The sequence below is a fragment of the Macrotis lagotis genome, chromosome 6 (assembly GCF_037893015.1).
Source record: "Macrotis lagotis isolate mMagLag1 chromosome 6, bilby.v1.9.chrom.fasta, whole genome shotgun sequence".
Lineage (NCBI taxonomy): Eukaryota > Metazoa > Chordata > Mammalia > Peramelemorphia > Peramelidae > Macrotis > Macrotis lagotis.
In genome coordinates, this window is record NC_133663.1 from 131268272 (window position 1) to 131284371 (window position 16100).

A 16100-nucleotide genomic window follows, 5' to 3' on the forward strand; every position below is an offset into this window, starting at 1 on the left:
TCTCACTATCTGAGTTTGCCTAGGCTGTGATCTGAAAGCCTGATATTCCCATTGGCTCATCATCTCTACCTTCCACTATTATGGTTTCCCAAAGGGGGAAGCAAAAGACATATTCAATTCTCATTATGACCTATGTACATTTTTTTTACATTCAAACAAACTCATGAATTGATTTCATGAAATAAATATGGGAAATTTGACTAGAAAGTTTTTTCTGAGGTTAATAGAATTAATCATGATTAAAATAAATATATAACTCCTATCATGAAAGGTTCTGAAATTAAATAAGAGTATGAAGTAATCACTGATTATTTGATATCAGTCTGAAAGGAAGTATCTAGTGGAGTGCCTTGAGAATCCATGCTTGTTCCCATGTCATTTGCCCTTTGCAAGAGTGACTCAGATGAAGGCATCCATCATGCTTATCACATGATGCAAAGCTAGGAAGGATAAGTGTCACCGTTAAGAGACGAGATCCAGAAAATGATCTATAGTCTAAAATGGGAGACAGTATGGTGTAGTAGATAAGTTATTTTGACTTGGCATCAGGAGACCTGGGTTTGAAACCTTCCTCAGACATTTAATAATTTAATAGATGTTTAACATCAGTTTTCTCAATTATAAAATGAGCTTATATTAAATTGTCTACCTAATAAGACTGGTGGAAAGACAGAACTTGCAAACTTTAAACATTATACAAATGTGAATTATTAGATCAAGTTCAGCATTGTTGAGAAATTTTATAAATTATGTTATAATATTACAAATATTATCAAAAATTCTACTTTTAACTTTAAAAAATCAGCTACTTAAGTGCAAGGCTGGAGAATTGTGGCTAGATATAAATTCATATAAAAAAGATTTAAGGAGTTTGTTAGTGGTCTACAAGCTCCATAGGGATCAAGAATGTTATATGACAACTTGAAAAGCAATATCCAAGTGATGTATTTCTGGTCTAAATCCTGTTATGTTCCTTTTTGCATCCCACATTTTAGATATGGCATAGATTTATTATGTAAATATGTAAGACATCACATTCTACAATAAATTCAAAATGGATAAAATGCATATTAAAGCTCATATGAAAAAGAAGCGAAGCAGATAGCATACTTTTCAGTTATGAGAAGTTTTTTTAACTGAACAAAGCATTACAAAAAATAAAATAAATTTGATTCTAATTAGTTAGCCAATAAATATTTATTAATAACCTAGGTGGCAGAGTTGATAGAGCACTAGCCCTGAAGTCAGGAGGACCTAAGTTCAAATGTGATCTCAGACACTTAATAATGGCCTGTGTGACCTTGGGCAAGTCACTCAACCCTATTGCCTTAAATAAATAAAATTTTTAAAAAACTCTTAAAAAAAAGAACCTATTATGTAATGGGCATTATTCTAAATACTGGGGCTACAAAGAAAGGTAAAAGACAGTCCTTACTTTTGAGCTTACATTTGAATTATATTAAATTTGAAATTCAGAATCTTACGAAGAATGAATGTTGAAAACTTTCTTTACAAGTAATTATAAAAAATAAAATATTATTTGCATTTTTTTAAATGAAGAAAAGGGGCATCTACGTGGTGCAGTGGATAGAGCACCTGCCCTGGAGTCAGGAGTACCTGAGTTCAAATCCGGCCTCAGACACTTAATAATTACCTAGCTGTGTTGCCTTGGGCAAGTCACTTAATCTCATTTGCCTTGCAAAAAAAAAAACCCTAAAAAAAATAATGAAGAAAAAAGATGACTAACAGTTGGGAGCAACAAGAAGTAAGCAAATACATACAAAGTATACACAGTATAAATTAGAAATAGACAACAAGGAAAAACACTAGAATTAAGAGAGATTGGGATTTAAGAGGGAATGGGAAGACTCCTTGTTGAAGATGAGATTTTAGCTGGGACTTGAGTAAAGCTAAAGAAGTCATGAATTAGAGATGAAGGAGGGAGAGCTTTCTATATATATGGGACAGCTGGAGAAAATGCTCTGAACCAAGACATGAAGTATCTTAAATAAAACTGACACAAAATTAATGGATATAGAATGAGAAAAGGCCAAGAAGTTAACCTTAGCTTTGTATCAGATTTTTCTGATAAGAGTTTGAAATTTCAGAAAAAAAAGACAATTAACAGAAATATTTGAGATTATAAACCATTTCTCAAAAGAAAAATGGTGAAAGGACCTGAACAATTGTCAAAAGAAGAATTCCAATTAGTCAAATAAAGTAGCTAGTAGGTTCATAATTTTTGACCCAGATATTCCACTGCTAAGCAAGTAACCAAGGAAGTAACTGATTAAAAGATAGCACAGAACATACTAAAATATTTATAGCAGCACTTTTTGTGGCGTCAAAGAGCAAGAAACAAATAGATCTTCAATGACTGGGAAATAGCAAAAAAATATGTGATGCATCAATATACTGGAATATTAATGTGCTGTAAGGGAAGACAAATGCAAAGGGTAATGGAGAGACTTAATATGAACTAATGCAACACAAAGCAACCAGAGCCAAGAAAAAAATTCAACAGAATAATGTAAATAGAAAGAACAAAAACTCCAAACAATTGAAAATGACTGCTTCAGAAATACAAGAATTATGCTTGGCCCCAAAGAAATTTGACTTTTGCGCAGGTAGGGGGTTCACAGATTTAGAAAATTCCATGTATTCTCAATTTTAGAAATATATTGTTGATTTTGCTTTTTCCTGACTTCTTTTTTCTTCAAATGTGTTATATATATATATATGTGTGTATATATATATATATATATATATATACACACACACACACACATACACATTTATGTGTGTTTATATGTATGTGTGAGTGTGTGTGTGTGTGTGTGTGTGTGTGTGTGTGTGTGTGTCTAGGGTGGATTATGGAGAATCTCAAAATTAAGCAATAATTTTGCAGTTATTAGGCAAAATAGTAAGCCTGGTTGAAAGACCTTGGGGTTGTTTACTCTGAAGAAAAGATGACTTAGATGACAGTTATGTTTCAAGTTGAATAGATGTTATGAATTCTTGTTTAGCTTGACCCCAGAGGGTAGAATTAGTAGCAGAAAGGCACATTTTGGTGTGTTTAAGGAGAAGCCACCTAAAAGTTAACTCTCTTAATTGTTTAATGTGCTGCCACTTTTGATTTCAGTTTATTTGCTGTAATATGTGTTAACTTGGTCCAGATTTGGGACTGATGGATAATGTGACTTAGAAGATTTCCTTAGTTGAAGCATCTTTAAAATTTCCTCTCATAAGAAGGTTTTTGTTTTCTTTCAGTTCCATCACCAGGACAGCTTCAGCATCGAGTTCACAGTGTGGGTCATTTTCCAGTGTCAATAAGGCAACCTCTTAAGGCCACAGCATATGTGAGTCCAACTGTACAAGGCAGCAGCAATATCCCTTTATCCAACAGCTTACAAACATACTCCAACACAGGAATTCCTGCACCAAACAAAACTACCACTCCTGGGATGATTGGACGAAGTGGGCTTCCAAGACCATCTTTGGCAATAAATGGGAGTAACTTGCCCCGGAGCAAAATTGCACAGCCTGTGCGAAGGTGAGATTGTTCTTTCTTTCCATTCTTTAAGACTTATTATGTTGTATTTTGTTAAACATATGAAGTTGTTTTAGGAACCATTTCAATCTTTTCACTTATTTGGCTAGTTCTTGAGCCTTATTGCTTTTTTTGTGTGTATGAAATTAAGATGTGATTATCTCTTGCCTGAAAGTTGATAATTGATAAAGAAAAAAGTCAATTGTTCATGAATTCAACAAATATTAATTTACCAGGCACCTGCTACATGATAGACAAAGAGGAAGGTATTTGATATGCTCTGTGGCTCCTCTGTGCAATATTTATGGGAACCTAGAGACAGAACTTGCTGAGGCTAAAAAGGTAGATTACTCATGTTCATGGGAGCACTACTCCACTGGAATTTTTTTTTTGCAATACACTTCTCTTTATGACATCCATTCAAATACTGAACACATTTACCATCTAAGTCTTGTCTTCATAATAAACATCCCCAGTTCCTTTAGCCAGTCTTCAAATGTCAGAATCCTGAGTCTTTTCAAAAACCTTCCTCTATATAATATTCTTTTAAGAAATACATTTTGTTTGTGTGTGTGTGTGTGTGTGTGTGTGTGTGTGTGTGTGTGTGTGTGAGTTGTACTCCCATGAACTTGAGTAATCCACCTTTTCAGCCTCAGCATTTTCTGTCTCTAGGCTTCCACAAATATTGCAGAGGAGCCACAGAGCACATCAGAGACCTTTCTTTTGCTCTTGCATGTAGCTAGTGCCTAATAAATGAATATTTGTTGAATTCATGAACAACTGACTTTACTCTTTATCAGGTATCAGCTTTCATGCAAGGTCAATGGATAATCTCATCTTAATTTCACATAGAAAAAAGCAATAAGGCTGAAGAACACACACACACACACACACACACACACACACACATTTAATGTCACCTGTGGGTCAGGTGCTATAATCTGTGTGGTATAGGGATAACTAAGCTATGCAAGGGAATTTACCAACAATTCAGGGAGGTAATATGTCTACACAGTAATTGCATCATAATTTAATCTCATTTACATTGATTAAGCACTTGTTCTGTGCTAAAGATTGAAGATACAAAGATAGTTCCTGAATTCAAGGAATTAATTTTCTGTTGGAATGTACGAGCCACTCTGTGATGAGTATCAGAAGGGATTTACTAATAAAGTGTTCAGAACAAAAATTTTACTGGAAAACAGTGAAATCTCTTCTATATATTTATTCCTTTTTATTGCTTCTCATTATTATTATCTATTATATATAATTAAATAAAATACATATTCTATCTAATCAAATGTATAATTATATATTGGATATAACATGATATCTAATTAGGGACAGAGGTTGAGAGAACTGGCCTCTGAGATAGGCAAAAGTTCAAGAGCCATCTCTGATACATGAGATATGTGACTTTGGGCTCTTAAACTCTTGATGCTCTACCTGATTCTCTGACTATAAATTGCAAAACAGTTGTTGATCTATACTTATAGAAGAGTTATTTTACCAGCGAACTCATAGGTACACACCCCAAACAAAGTTATAATTGATCATAACAGTAGCTGACTTTAAAAAAAGAATCTCTTCTACAGTATAAACTTTTGTAGTGTAGATTTTTTGCTTGGGGAAGAAATCGGGACATAGACAAATTAAATGATCTACCTTATATGGTAGACTGGTATGACTACCATTGTATATAGTTGAAAAAAATAAAGTATTTTAAAAACCTTAAGAAGAAAATTATATCCTTTTACACATCATTAGGAACATAAAACTGGAGACCAAAAATTATGGAAACATTGCAGCATTTAATGGTTTAATGAATTTTTCTTCCTCTGGTACACAACCTTTGACTTAATGCTAAATTGAATTTTTTCAGAACACTAAAAATAATTTCAAATTTATTATTGGCCAAAAGTAAGTTAAAATGATTATCTAGATTGTTAAGTGCTAGCTGAACTAGTATCAAGAATGGGGTCTAACAGAACTGAGTCCTGAGAACTTGAGGAACTTGGGTCTGAGGTATGGCTAACCTAGAAAGTGCATGAGAAAAAGTGCAAGGACAGTTTAATATGAGAGGTCTGAAAGGAAAATGGTCATCATATATTATAGGAGGCAGTGTGGTTCAATGGAAGAAACATTGATTTGGAATTAAACAAAACACTCCTTCACTCAGCCATTTCATTGGATGGCCTTGAGCCAAATCATTTAATCTAGCAGAAAAAGTGATAGCAGACACACAATAGCATTGTTCAGCTTAGAACATTGTTCTCTTTGTCACATGTTAGTTAATAAGTATTTCTTAAACGTTTACTATGTGCTAATGTTTCACTATGTTATAAATGATGAAGATAGAAAGGAAGACAAAAACATGATCCTTAGCCTCAAGAAACTCACAATCTTATGGAGAAGACAATGTAAAAAGTAGTATATCTATACAGTGGAAATGGAAGATTGTCCATAGAGGAAAGCCTACAATACACAGGTTGGGATTAGGTATAAGACTGGAGAGTTCTTTTGTTGGTATTGTAATTTAAGATGAGCTTTGAAAGAGCCTATAAGGAAGGTAAGGAAGGGAGGGAAGAGTCTTCCAGGTACATGAATGAAAGGGCATTGTAAAAGCAGGAAGTAAGGAGACTGAGAGTTTGGTATAAGGAACATTGGCTAGGTCAGTGAAAAGTGTGTGTGTGTGTGTGTGTGTGTGTGTGTCTGTACACTATATGAGAAGACTGGGAAGATAGGAAGGAACCCAGTTGTGAAGGACTTAAATTGCCAAAAAGAATTTTTTTTGGTTAATTTTATTTGTTAATAAAGTGTGAATGTACAGATGTCATGGTTAGACCCATCCTATCACTTTGGCAGTTAAGTGGAGGTTGACTTGAAGTGAGGAGAATTTGAGGCAGGAAGACAAACCTTATGTACAATAGTTATATAATACAAAGGTATGAGGTGATGAGGACTTGCACAATAGTCTGACTGGATAGAAGGGAACTTACATAAAAGATGGAGGAAATGGAGAAATGATAAGATGAGACAGCACATTGGCTATGTGAGGTGAGTAGTGAGTGAGAATTCAGAGGTGATGTTGAGACTGGGAGCCTAAGGATCCTTTTAGTATTGGGAAAGTTAGTATGAGGGTGAGCATGGAAGAAAATAGAGTGAATTCTCTTTGTGATATAATAAAATTCTAGATGTTTATGGAACATTCAGCTTAAGATTCCAAAAATGAAGTTGATGATGTGGTACTGGATCTCATGGGAAAGATAATGACTGGATATTCTGATCCTGTTTGGATTTTTTCCCATCAGAAACCTGTCTGGGTCATATGACTTATTTTTCAAGTGACACTTCCTCTTAGGTTATTTTTGAAAGCTCTAAATTTACAAAATATATTCCCTTATGTAATTTTAAAGTAAGTACTGGCAGAAGCTACTGGAAGGAAATCTATTATATTGTCTATTCAATCATTTGAGAATCTGAAATTATGAGAAATGAGTAACTATTTATTTTTTATAAAATGAAGAATGGGCAAAAACTAGACAGTTTAGAAGGCAGTCTTGTCTAGTCTGCTTTTACTTGTAATAGACTTAAGTCTCCTGACAGCCTTTGGTGGGGCAGTTAAGTCAGACACAATTAGAAAACCATAGTAGAAACTGGCCTGGGTCAAGCTAGTATATTTCTAGACAAATATTCCCTCCAAGTTCAACTCTTTCTATCCTGCCAATCTCACAAAATGACCTTGTACCAAAATGTGTTGTTAGGGGAACTTTGTTATTCTGGTCTGGTGATTCCCTTTTCTGTTTTTGCTATCATTTGGCTAGAATTTTGTAGGTTTGGCCCAGGTTAATCATTATACTCGACTTCAGCTTCCAGGCTAGCAGAAGTTTCTTTACGTAAACTTGATAAACCTCTGATTCATTATAGTGAATGTATATAAATCCACTCTTTATTTTTTTCACTGGTTTGATTGTGTTTATCAGAGTGCTGAGACAATGCCTTTTGGAAGACATTCCTGCTTCATTGGCATAATCACCTTTTGCTTAGCTGTGCAACCATCTTTAAATGGGTCCCATCTGTCTTGTTTTAGTCCCATTTGGGATCTAGAATTCATTTTCTTGCTTAATGAATGAGTATACTTAATAGTAATGTTAATTTTGAGGACATTATTGGCCTAGTGATTTAGATTTGGCTCAAGGATCATTCAAAAAATGAATAAAATCACACAATACATAGAAGACATGTCAGCAAACATTTAGGAAGCTCCTGCTATATGCTCCAATGTATTGTACAGAATACTGAGGATATTGAATGCTGGAGGTAAAAAGAAGGGTTAAAAACACTTTGTACTCAAATAGGTCACAGTGTAATACTGTAGAGAATACATACAAACAGCTACCTTCAAGGTTTGTGTGTGTGTGTGTGTGTGATGTATTGACATCAACACACATCAAGAGAGTTATGTCTTCACTTGCAAGTGAATTGGATTTAAGTGAGGTGGGACTGTGCAATGAGGATGCAAATATAAAAAAAAATCACTGTCTCTGCTCTCAAATTTTACAGTTGAATATATTACACTATTAGTGAATGAAATGTTTTGGGTTGAGAAGTCATAGGAATGGTGAGTAGAATCATAGGGAATGTCCTTTAATGGAATGGTAGTATTGATGGAAAAAATTGGGACTGGGAGTAGAGAATTAGTGCTTAATGTAATGGCAGGAAGATAGTTGGAGTCCATTGAGTTTGGGTATGGGTGGCAGAGGGTACTGAATGTGATGGAGTCCTACCAATTTATAAACATAGAGGACTCAGGATGGAAGCTAATTTACTTGATTCAAGGTGAAGAAGCAACATAATAAGTAAATAGCATGTTTTGGGGTGGGTATGGGAACACATATGATGAACTTGTACCAGTTTGGTACTCAGGATCCCTGAGGTAAGCTCTGGGAGGGTCTATTGGGAAATTGATGGTAAAGCACCAGAAGCATGGCAGGAAAATCCTAGTGGTGTCTCTGAGATACCAGGCATTATAAAGGAGGGTTTCAACTTTGTAAAATTTCTCCTTTAAGTCTCCTAGAGTTAAGTTCAGGTGTCAAGCATGATATTTTTATATTTGTACAGGACTTTAACCTTTTAAAGTATTTTTACATCTATCTCATTTGAACTTAAAGCAGCTTTAAGAGTAAAATAAATCCCTATTTGCCAGATGACAAAACTGAAACCCAGATAAGTTAAATGATTTTGTCCAAGTACTCATAATTAATTTGTGATGCATTTAGGTTTATAACAGTAGTGCATTGCTTTCCCTACACCAAGTTGTCCCAACCCTTCGTTATTCATTCATGCTGTTATTTAATCAAGCTACAACATGGAAATATCAGTGATTCTTCCTCCATTGGGAAATTCTGATGAAGTAATTGGTTTTGTTAGCCAACAAGTCATTTGATAATTCTGAATTTTTCCTGAAGGTTCTAGATTGCATTAGTAAAGATATGTCAGATGACTGTACTTCAATAACAAAGTTCTCCAGAAAATAGCATTAGTTTGATTTCAAGTTAATTAAGAATTAATTCTGATTAGCTATAGTTGGACACATCATACCTTGACCTCACCATAGTGATGTCATTTTGATCCTCTTCAAGAAAAAAGGACAGCAACCAACCAACCAGGAATTAAGACTTCAGCATAAAAGTTTTGATGAAATTGAAATTAGTATGAAAAGTAAAAAAAAAAGATGATACCTATATTATTAATCTCACTTTTTCTTTTTCTTTCCAGTTTTCTTCAGCCCCCAAAGCCTCTGTCTTCACTTAGCACTCTGAGAGATGGAAATTGGAGAGATGGCTGCTATTGATGTGGCATTTTGTACTCTATAGAAGACTGGGAAAGAAGTGGAAGATGAGGGTTGTGTTGCCTAGCTGGCTGGGTGACAGTACAATGGATGTTAGTGTCTTTCCCTCCATAACATTTTAATGGATTCACCTACTGTTGTTTATCAACGGACCTATTATCAGAGACTAAATTTTGCACTTAAATATTTGCCTGGGATACTGCAATGTTCTCAAACCCACAGTTGCAGTATTGTGACATTTAGAACTAGATCTTTTTTTTTTTATAGAACTGCTATGTACCTGAACTACTTTTTGAGAGAGTTAAGATGTATCAATATTAAATACTGCTTTGCCATATCTTTTTTTTTAAGGTTAACTGTTCAATGTACTTACATATTCTAAACATTTTTTTCCATTACATGTTCTGTATTTTACAACATTGCCTATGACTGGGTCTTATATACTTTGAACTTTAATTTTTATAGTTTACAGGAATCCTATTTTTTGCACTTGTTTCTTTTTACACCTATTTGAACCACTAGGGAACAATTTAAATTTTTGTGCCATAAAAAGTATTTTTGTGGTAAGGTACTATTTTTTTAGCTCTGGGGTGAGATCAAGAAAAATATACCACAAGGTTTGGGAGACCTATACTCTTGTTTTTGTTGTTGTAGGATGAGCACAAAATGATCAGAGTTCAGGGGAGATGGCTGAGACAACATGGGAGTCCAGTGGTTTTTGCCTTGTTATTGTTTCCTTACATGTTAATTTATTATCACCTCCTATTTGGTATTTGTGGATCACATCACAGAATCTCAGAGGCGGAAATGCACATTGCATTTACCATGTGCAATGGTCTCTACACTAACTATGGGATTTCAATACTTTGTTACAGAGGATGAAATTGTACTGTTTTACTAACATTTGCTTCTGGAAAAAAAAGAATGCATTTTAATGCAAATAAATCTTTTTGATAGACCTTTTACAGAATCCAATTGCACTAATGAATGCTTTCTTATGGCATATGACCTAATATTTGTTACTGTGTATACTGCTGTTTTGGAATGTTTCAGAAATAAAGAATCTATTTCAGCAATATTAAGTCACACATGACTGTGCAACATAATGTGAATAGATATGTTTTCCTATAACTGAGCCTTATTACAATTTTGAAGACAATTGAATTGTTGCTATTTTCTTACACAGGGACTTAACATTGCTTGAACATCTTCATATTTACTGTAAAGGGACTTGGAGAGACTAAAACATTTGTTCATTGGAGATAAGAAAAATACATGGCTTCAAATCATTTCTACTAGGGAGTTATATTTGATTTTTGTCATAAATTTATCCAAATTTTATCCCAGAGTAATGGGTCAGTTTGATGCCTTGGAACATATTTTGGATAAAACTATTTATTGAATATGTAAGTAAATTTTGCAAATGGAATTCAGTTAATTTCTGAGACTTCAAAAAATAAAAAAAAATGTCCTCCTCTTGATTTCAGAGTTGACAATGTTCTGGAACACTTTTCAGGACAGAATATGTTTGAATGATTTGGGAAGACATATTCAAATTCTTGGAGTTAAATATTTGTTCATGTTTTGGGAAAAAATGGGAAAAATTCATGTTTTTAAAAGTATCTCTTTCATTTAGGAACAGGGTGGTCATCTTGAATCATTAGTGATGTAACAGAAGCTACATTACACACAGGTCAGAAGGTAAATGAGTAATTCATTTAGGAAAAGAGATGAAATGGAGAGAGGAAAAAAATTTATATACTATGTCAGTCTAAGAACTTTACAAATATCATTTCATTTAATTCTCATAATCATTCTACACAGTTGAGTCAATTATTTGACAGTTGAGGAAACTGAGATAAATAGAGATTAAGTCACTTGTACCCAGGATCAGAGTGTCTGAGATAAATTTGATCTTGTCTTCCTGTTTCCAGAACCAGTGCTTTCTCCATTGATCATATACATGCTCAATATTGAATCAGCAATAGAAGATAAATTCAGTCAGTTTATATCAGACTTTTAAGAAATTTGTCAAGCATTGATAAAGTCCCTAGGCATTGTAGTAACATCCATCTTTCATCATGTATCATTCTCTGTTAATGCTTGTTTTTCAAATGTTTAAGACTAGTCATATGAAGTATATATATGTATATCCAACCAATTATACAAACTAGAATTTAGGAGCTATAGTAGATTAATATCTACAGATGTTTATCTTAAAAGCAATGGGCCAAGTATTCAGGTTCACCTTTTGTTATCAATCAGTTACTAAGCTGGGCCCTGGGCTAAGCCCTGGAGATAAGAGAAATGCAAAAATAGCACTTACTGTCCAGGATCTCCTATTCTAGAGATATTCTGAGCAGATGAAATGTAATCTCAGGAGGGAAAATAATAGCAGATGATGGTAAGCAATGGGAGTTGGAAAAGATCTGCAAAGAAAGGTGATGTTTGAATGGATTTCAAGAAAGGAGCTAAGAGGGGCAACTAGGCTGCACAGTGGATAGATAACTGGCCCTGGAGTCAAGAGTACCTGAGTTCAAATCCGGCCTCAGATACTTATTAATTACCTAGCTGTGCGGTCTTGGGCAAGCCACTTAACCCCATTGCCTTGCAAAAATGAAAATAAAAAGAAACTAAGAGCTTATGGGAGAACATTCTAGGCAGTTTGGCATGAACAAGAATAGAAAGTTCAGTGTCTAGGTTAACTGAATCACCTAGTTTGTACATAGGAACATAGTTTAGAAGACTGGAAAGGGGACCTTTAGAAAATCACTTATTTCTGAAATTAAAAAAAAATCCCTGAAAATTAATTATAAGAATTCATTTGGCAAGGTATGATGAGGCCCTGAGTGTAGCAAGGATTATGCATCTGAAGGACTGTACCTTGTAGGTAGCAAGGGAAGTTCTTTTTATGACTCAAATGGAAGCAGAATAGACATAGTCTCTTCCCCTCTCACCCCCTTCTATTCCTGCCAGAGGGAAAAGGAGGAAGGGCCTGCAGGGCACTGTTCTTTTCAGAGAGAGAGTGCATAGACTAGAATCATATACTGCTCCCTTGAATATTGTTAGTCTATGTGTGATTTTTGTCATTCTTGGGGGCAAGAAGAATCTCAATTCTTATCTGAGGCTTGATCCCTTGTTCCATGATGAACATTTATATGAATCATAGCAAAACAGAAATCATAGGAGATATACAAAGGAACACGCACACACCCAGGCAACATAGTAGAAGGAGCTATCTTTGATGGTAAGATAACAGCTTAACCAAGAGAGTCCTAGATCTCATTCTAGGAGTTCCTTGAAGTCTTTAGGCTAGCAAACTGAGTTAGGAACATGATGGAGATAACCAATCTTTTCATTTCTTCCCAGAGTCTTCCTTAAGCAATCTGAAGTGGAGTTGGCCTCTTCTATCTCCCTCTTGAAGCTGGAAGTCACAAGAGCTCAAAGGGACCTGAAGCTTGAAGAGAACTCAGTGATGACTTGAAAAAGATGAAAGAGCTCTCCTCTCACTGGTTTTCTTTAATTCCTCCCCACCCTCAGACAAGGCAGAATATTCATCTTCACCAATGAGAAGGGAGGCCCAAACCAATAAGTGGGGATTAGGGCTACAATAGTTTTGATTAAAAATAGACATTTGATATTGATACAGAGAACTTAGGTGTTTTTGGAGATGAATGATGCTTTGAAATTTTTTTTTTTTGCAAGGCAATGGGGTTAAGTAATTTGCCCAAGATCACACAGCTAGGTAATTATTAAGTGTCTGAGACCAGATTTGAACTCAGGTCTTCTTGACTCCAGGGCTGGTGCTCTATCCACTGTACCACCTAGCTGCCCCCAAATTTTTTTGTAAGAATTTCATATTTCTCTGGTTTGGTTTACTTTCCTTTGACAGCCTAACGTGCTTTCCTTATGTCTATTTCCAATTACCTTATGCCACAGTTTTTTTTGGTATCTTGAACAGCTAACCCTTAATATTTGCCATTTTGTAATTGACTTTTACCACTTACCATATGAATATTCTTCATAAAATTCAGCACACAATAGAAGAAAAGAGGATTCAATTTTGTTTGATCCTATCACAGAAGAGCAAATAATTTTAAAAAGAAGATATTTGAGAATTTGTTTGTCTTGTCTTATTTGGTATACTACTTAAGCTGTACAACAATCCAGACTAAGTAAATATGAAAATATTTTTTAAAAATTAAATCAAGATTCTATGTGTAGTAGAGAACAATATTTATTAGATCAACACAATCACAATCTTCATCTTTAAAATATTTGAATTTTTAAGTTTCTTTTATCTTAAAGTACAAATGTTAGAGTTGAAATGAATGAGTTTTTCATAGAAATAATACTTCCCAGAGACTGTATCTCATGTTGTGGTTGTTATTCAGTCATGTCCCACTCTCCCTGATCACATTTGAGGTTTTCTTGGAAAAGATATCATATATCATATTAGATTAAATTAAACTCTTCTAGAAGGCATGTAACAATATTGGCTAAGTATCAACTTCTGCTCTCATTGATATTCTGCCAGAATTAATTCTAAAAAATTGGCAATAATTAAGTATCACAGACACTCAGATTTAAGATCAGAAATTTTATTAGTCCAACCCATACTTTTAAAAAATGAATATGGTTTACAATGTCCCCATCGAACAGTCATTTATACTACTCTTAACTGGTTATAGAGGAGAAAGACCTGAGATCAATTCTCATTCAGAAACTAGTTATGTGAACTCTGGGCAAGTCACTTAACCTCTCTGTCTTGGTTTCTTCATCTGTAAAATACAGATAATAAAGTGTATTTACTTCCTGGGGTTGTAGTGAGGATAAAATAATATTTGCAATATATTTTGAAAATCTTAACATTCTTTATAAATATCAGTCACTACTGCCACCACCATAGCTGCCTTGGTCATCACCCCCACCCCCACTGCCGCCACCACTGCTGCTGCTACTACTACTACTACTGCTACTACTACACCTCTCCCCAAGGTTTTAATTCTTCAAGCTGTGAAGTAATAGATCAAATATTTTATTTGAGTTTGCTATTTTTGTTAAGATTTATTGTTAAGAAAATCCTATATTGCCATTGTTGAGAGTTTTTTTTTCCTTTTGTTCACTTGCACATTGCACATTGAGTACAATATGAAGTTCAGGAATCTTAAATACACATGATATAAGAAGAAATGTTAACATTAGTAGAATTTTAGTGTATTGTCTCTGTGACTTTTTTTCTTTAGTATCTATTTTGGATTAAGTTCCAGTCTTGCTTTACTTCACTTCACTACAAACTCACATGTTGACATTTGTTGCTTCTATGTACCTCTCCTTTAATTTTTGGATCCATGATCAATTCTTCCATCAATGCCAGGAAAAAAGACACATGTTAATCTGCCCCCTCTTTAACCTCACTCACTGTTTAAGTAACTTTTCACACAATATCTCCCCATGGCCACCACCCCACTATGTATGTGTTGCATTGTCTCCCTCCATTAGAATGCCAGTTTCTTGATGGTATGAACTGGCCTTTTTGTGGTTTTTTTCTATATATAAGCACAATACTTGATCTTAAATTTTTTTCCCAAAACACTTTGGTATACTCCTTTTTTTTATAGATGGAGATGAATACCCTGCCAATCTAAGGGTAGGGAGTAATTGGGGAAAATCAGAGAAAGGAGAATTCTACCATGTTTTTCAAGTAACTTTTGAGTTCTTCAAAGTTTGGGTTCCTTTGACCATTTGGTACTTCCAGGTTCAAAAGGGAAGATGGAAAAGACTGATTCCACTTCAGGTTGCTGAAGGAAGACTGGGAAGACATGAAAGGAACTAGGAATATCCCTCTTGTCCCTATAAATATTTGTTAAAGTTTTTATTAATTCATTCATTGGTTGGTGTATTTATAGGGAAGCCAATCCTATAAGAAGAACATAAATAGAAAAACAAAAATATTTTGAAATCTGTTGTGTTAGGGCAGCTAAGTGGTGCAGTGGATGGAATACTAGCCCTAGAATCAACAGGAACTGAATTCAAATTCATGCTCAGAAATTTGATACTTATTGTGTGACCCTGAACAAGTCATGTAACCCCAATTGCCTTACAAAAAAGAAAAAGAAAAAAAGTGAATCTGTTGTGACAATTTATAACCTAAACTTGAATAAACTATAGGTCAAATTATGTTCTCCAAACCACTACATTAAAAAACTGATACGTTATATCCTTTCCTTCCTTCACAAGAGTCCTATTCTGGTGTCACATCATGGCAGCAACCCTGAATATATAAAGGCCATTAGCAGAACACACATTTGGTTAGATATTCTTAAGTTAAAGAAGTTTTGTTCTGGAGATGGTTCTGGTGATGGACCATAAAAATCAGCTACATATTGAGCTGTAAAAAATTGGTGACTACATGACAAACTTTTGACCATGATGATCTATGTTACTAAAAAACTTGATGTATCTTTAATCTCATTGATATGAATGCTCCCTTCAGTGATAGATCACAGCCCATCTTTACCTTCTTTTCCAAACAATCAATTAATCAATATTAAAAACCTACCATGTGCCAGGCACTGTGCTAATCATTGACTGACACTTACTTGTCTCCTCTAAAAATTCATTCAATATACCATCGATATTCTAGATCCCTTATTAAATTGCTGCTCAGATAGTGCCTGACTTGTCCTTTGGTTTTCC

At 34.5% G+C, this 16100-nt stretch overlaps 1 protein-coding gene across 2 annotated transcripts in view; it reads left to right on the forward strand.

Annotated features, from left to right (window-relative positions):
- SLAIN1 (SLAIN motif family member 1) overlaps positions 1–10371 on the forward strand; it is a 79054-nt gene extending 68683 nt beyond the window's left edge. For both annotated transcript variants that reach the window (XM_074191861.1, XM_074191862.1), the window contains 2 exons: positions 3271–3553; positions 9329–10371. In XM_074191861.1, the coding sequence (XP_074047962.1) occupies positions 3271–3553; positions 9329–9404 (359 nt within the window). In that variant the 3' untranslated portion in view covers positions 9405–10371. The remainder of the gene's footprint in view (positions 1–3270; positions 3554–9328) is intronic.
- Positions 10372–16100: the final 5729 nt, after the last annotated feature.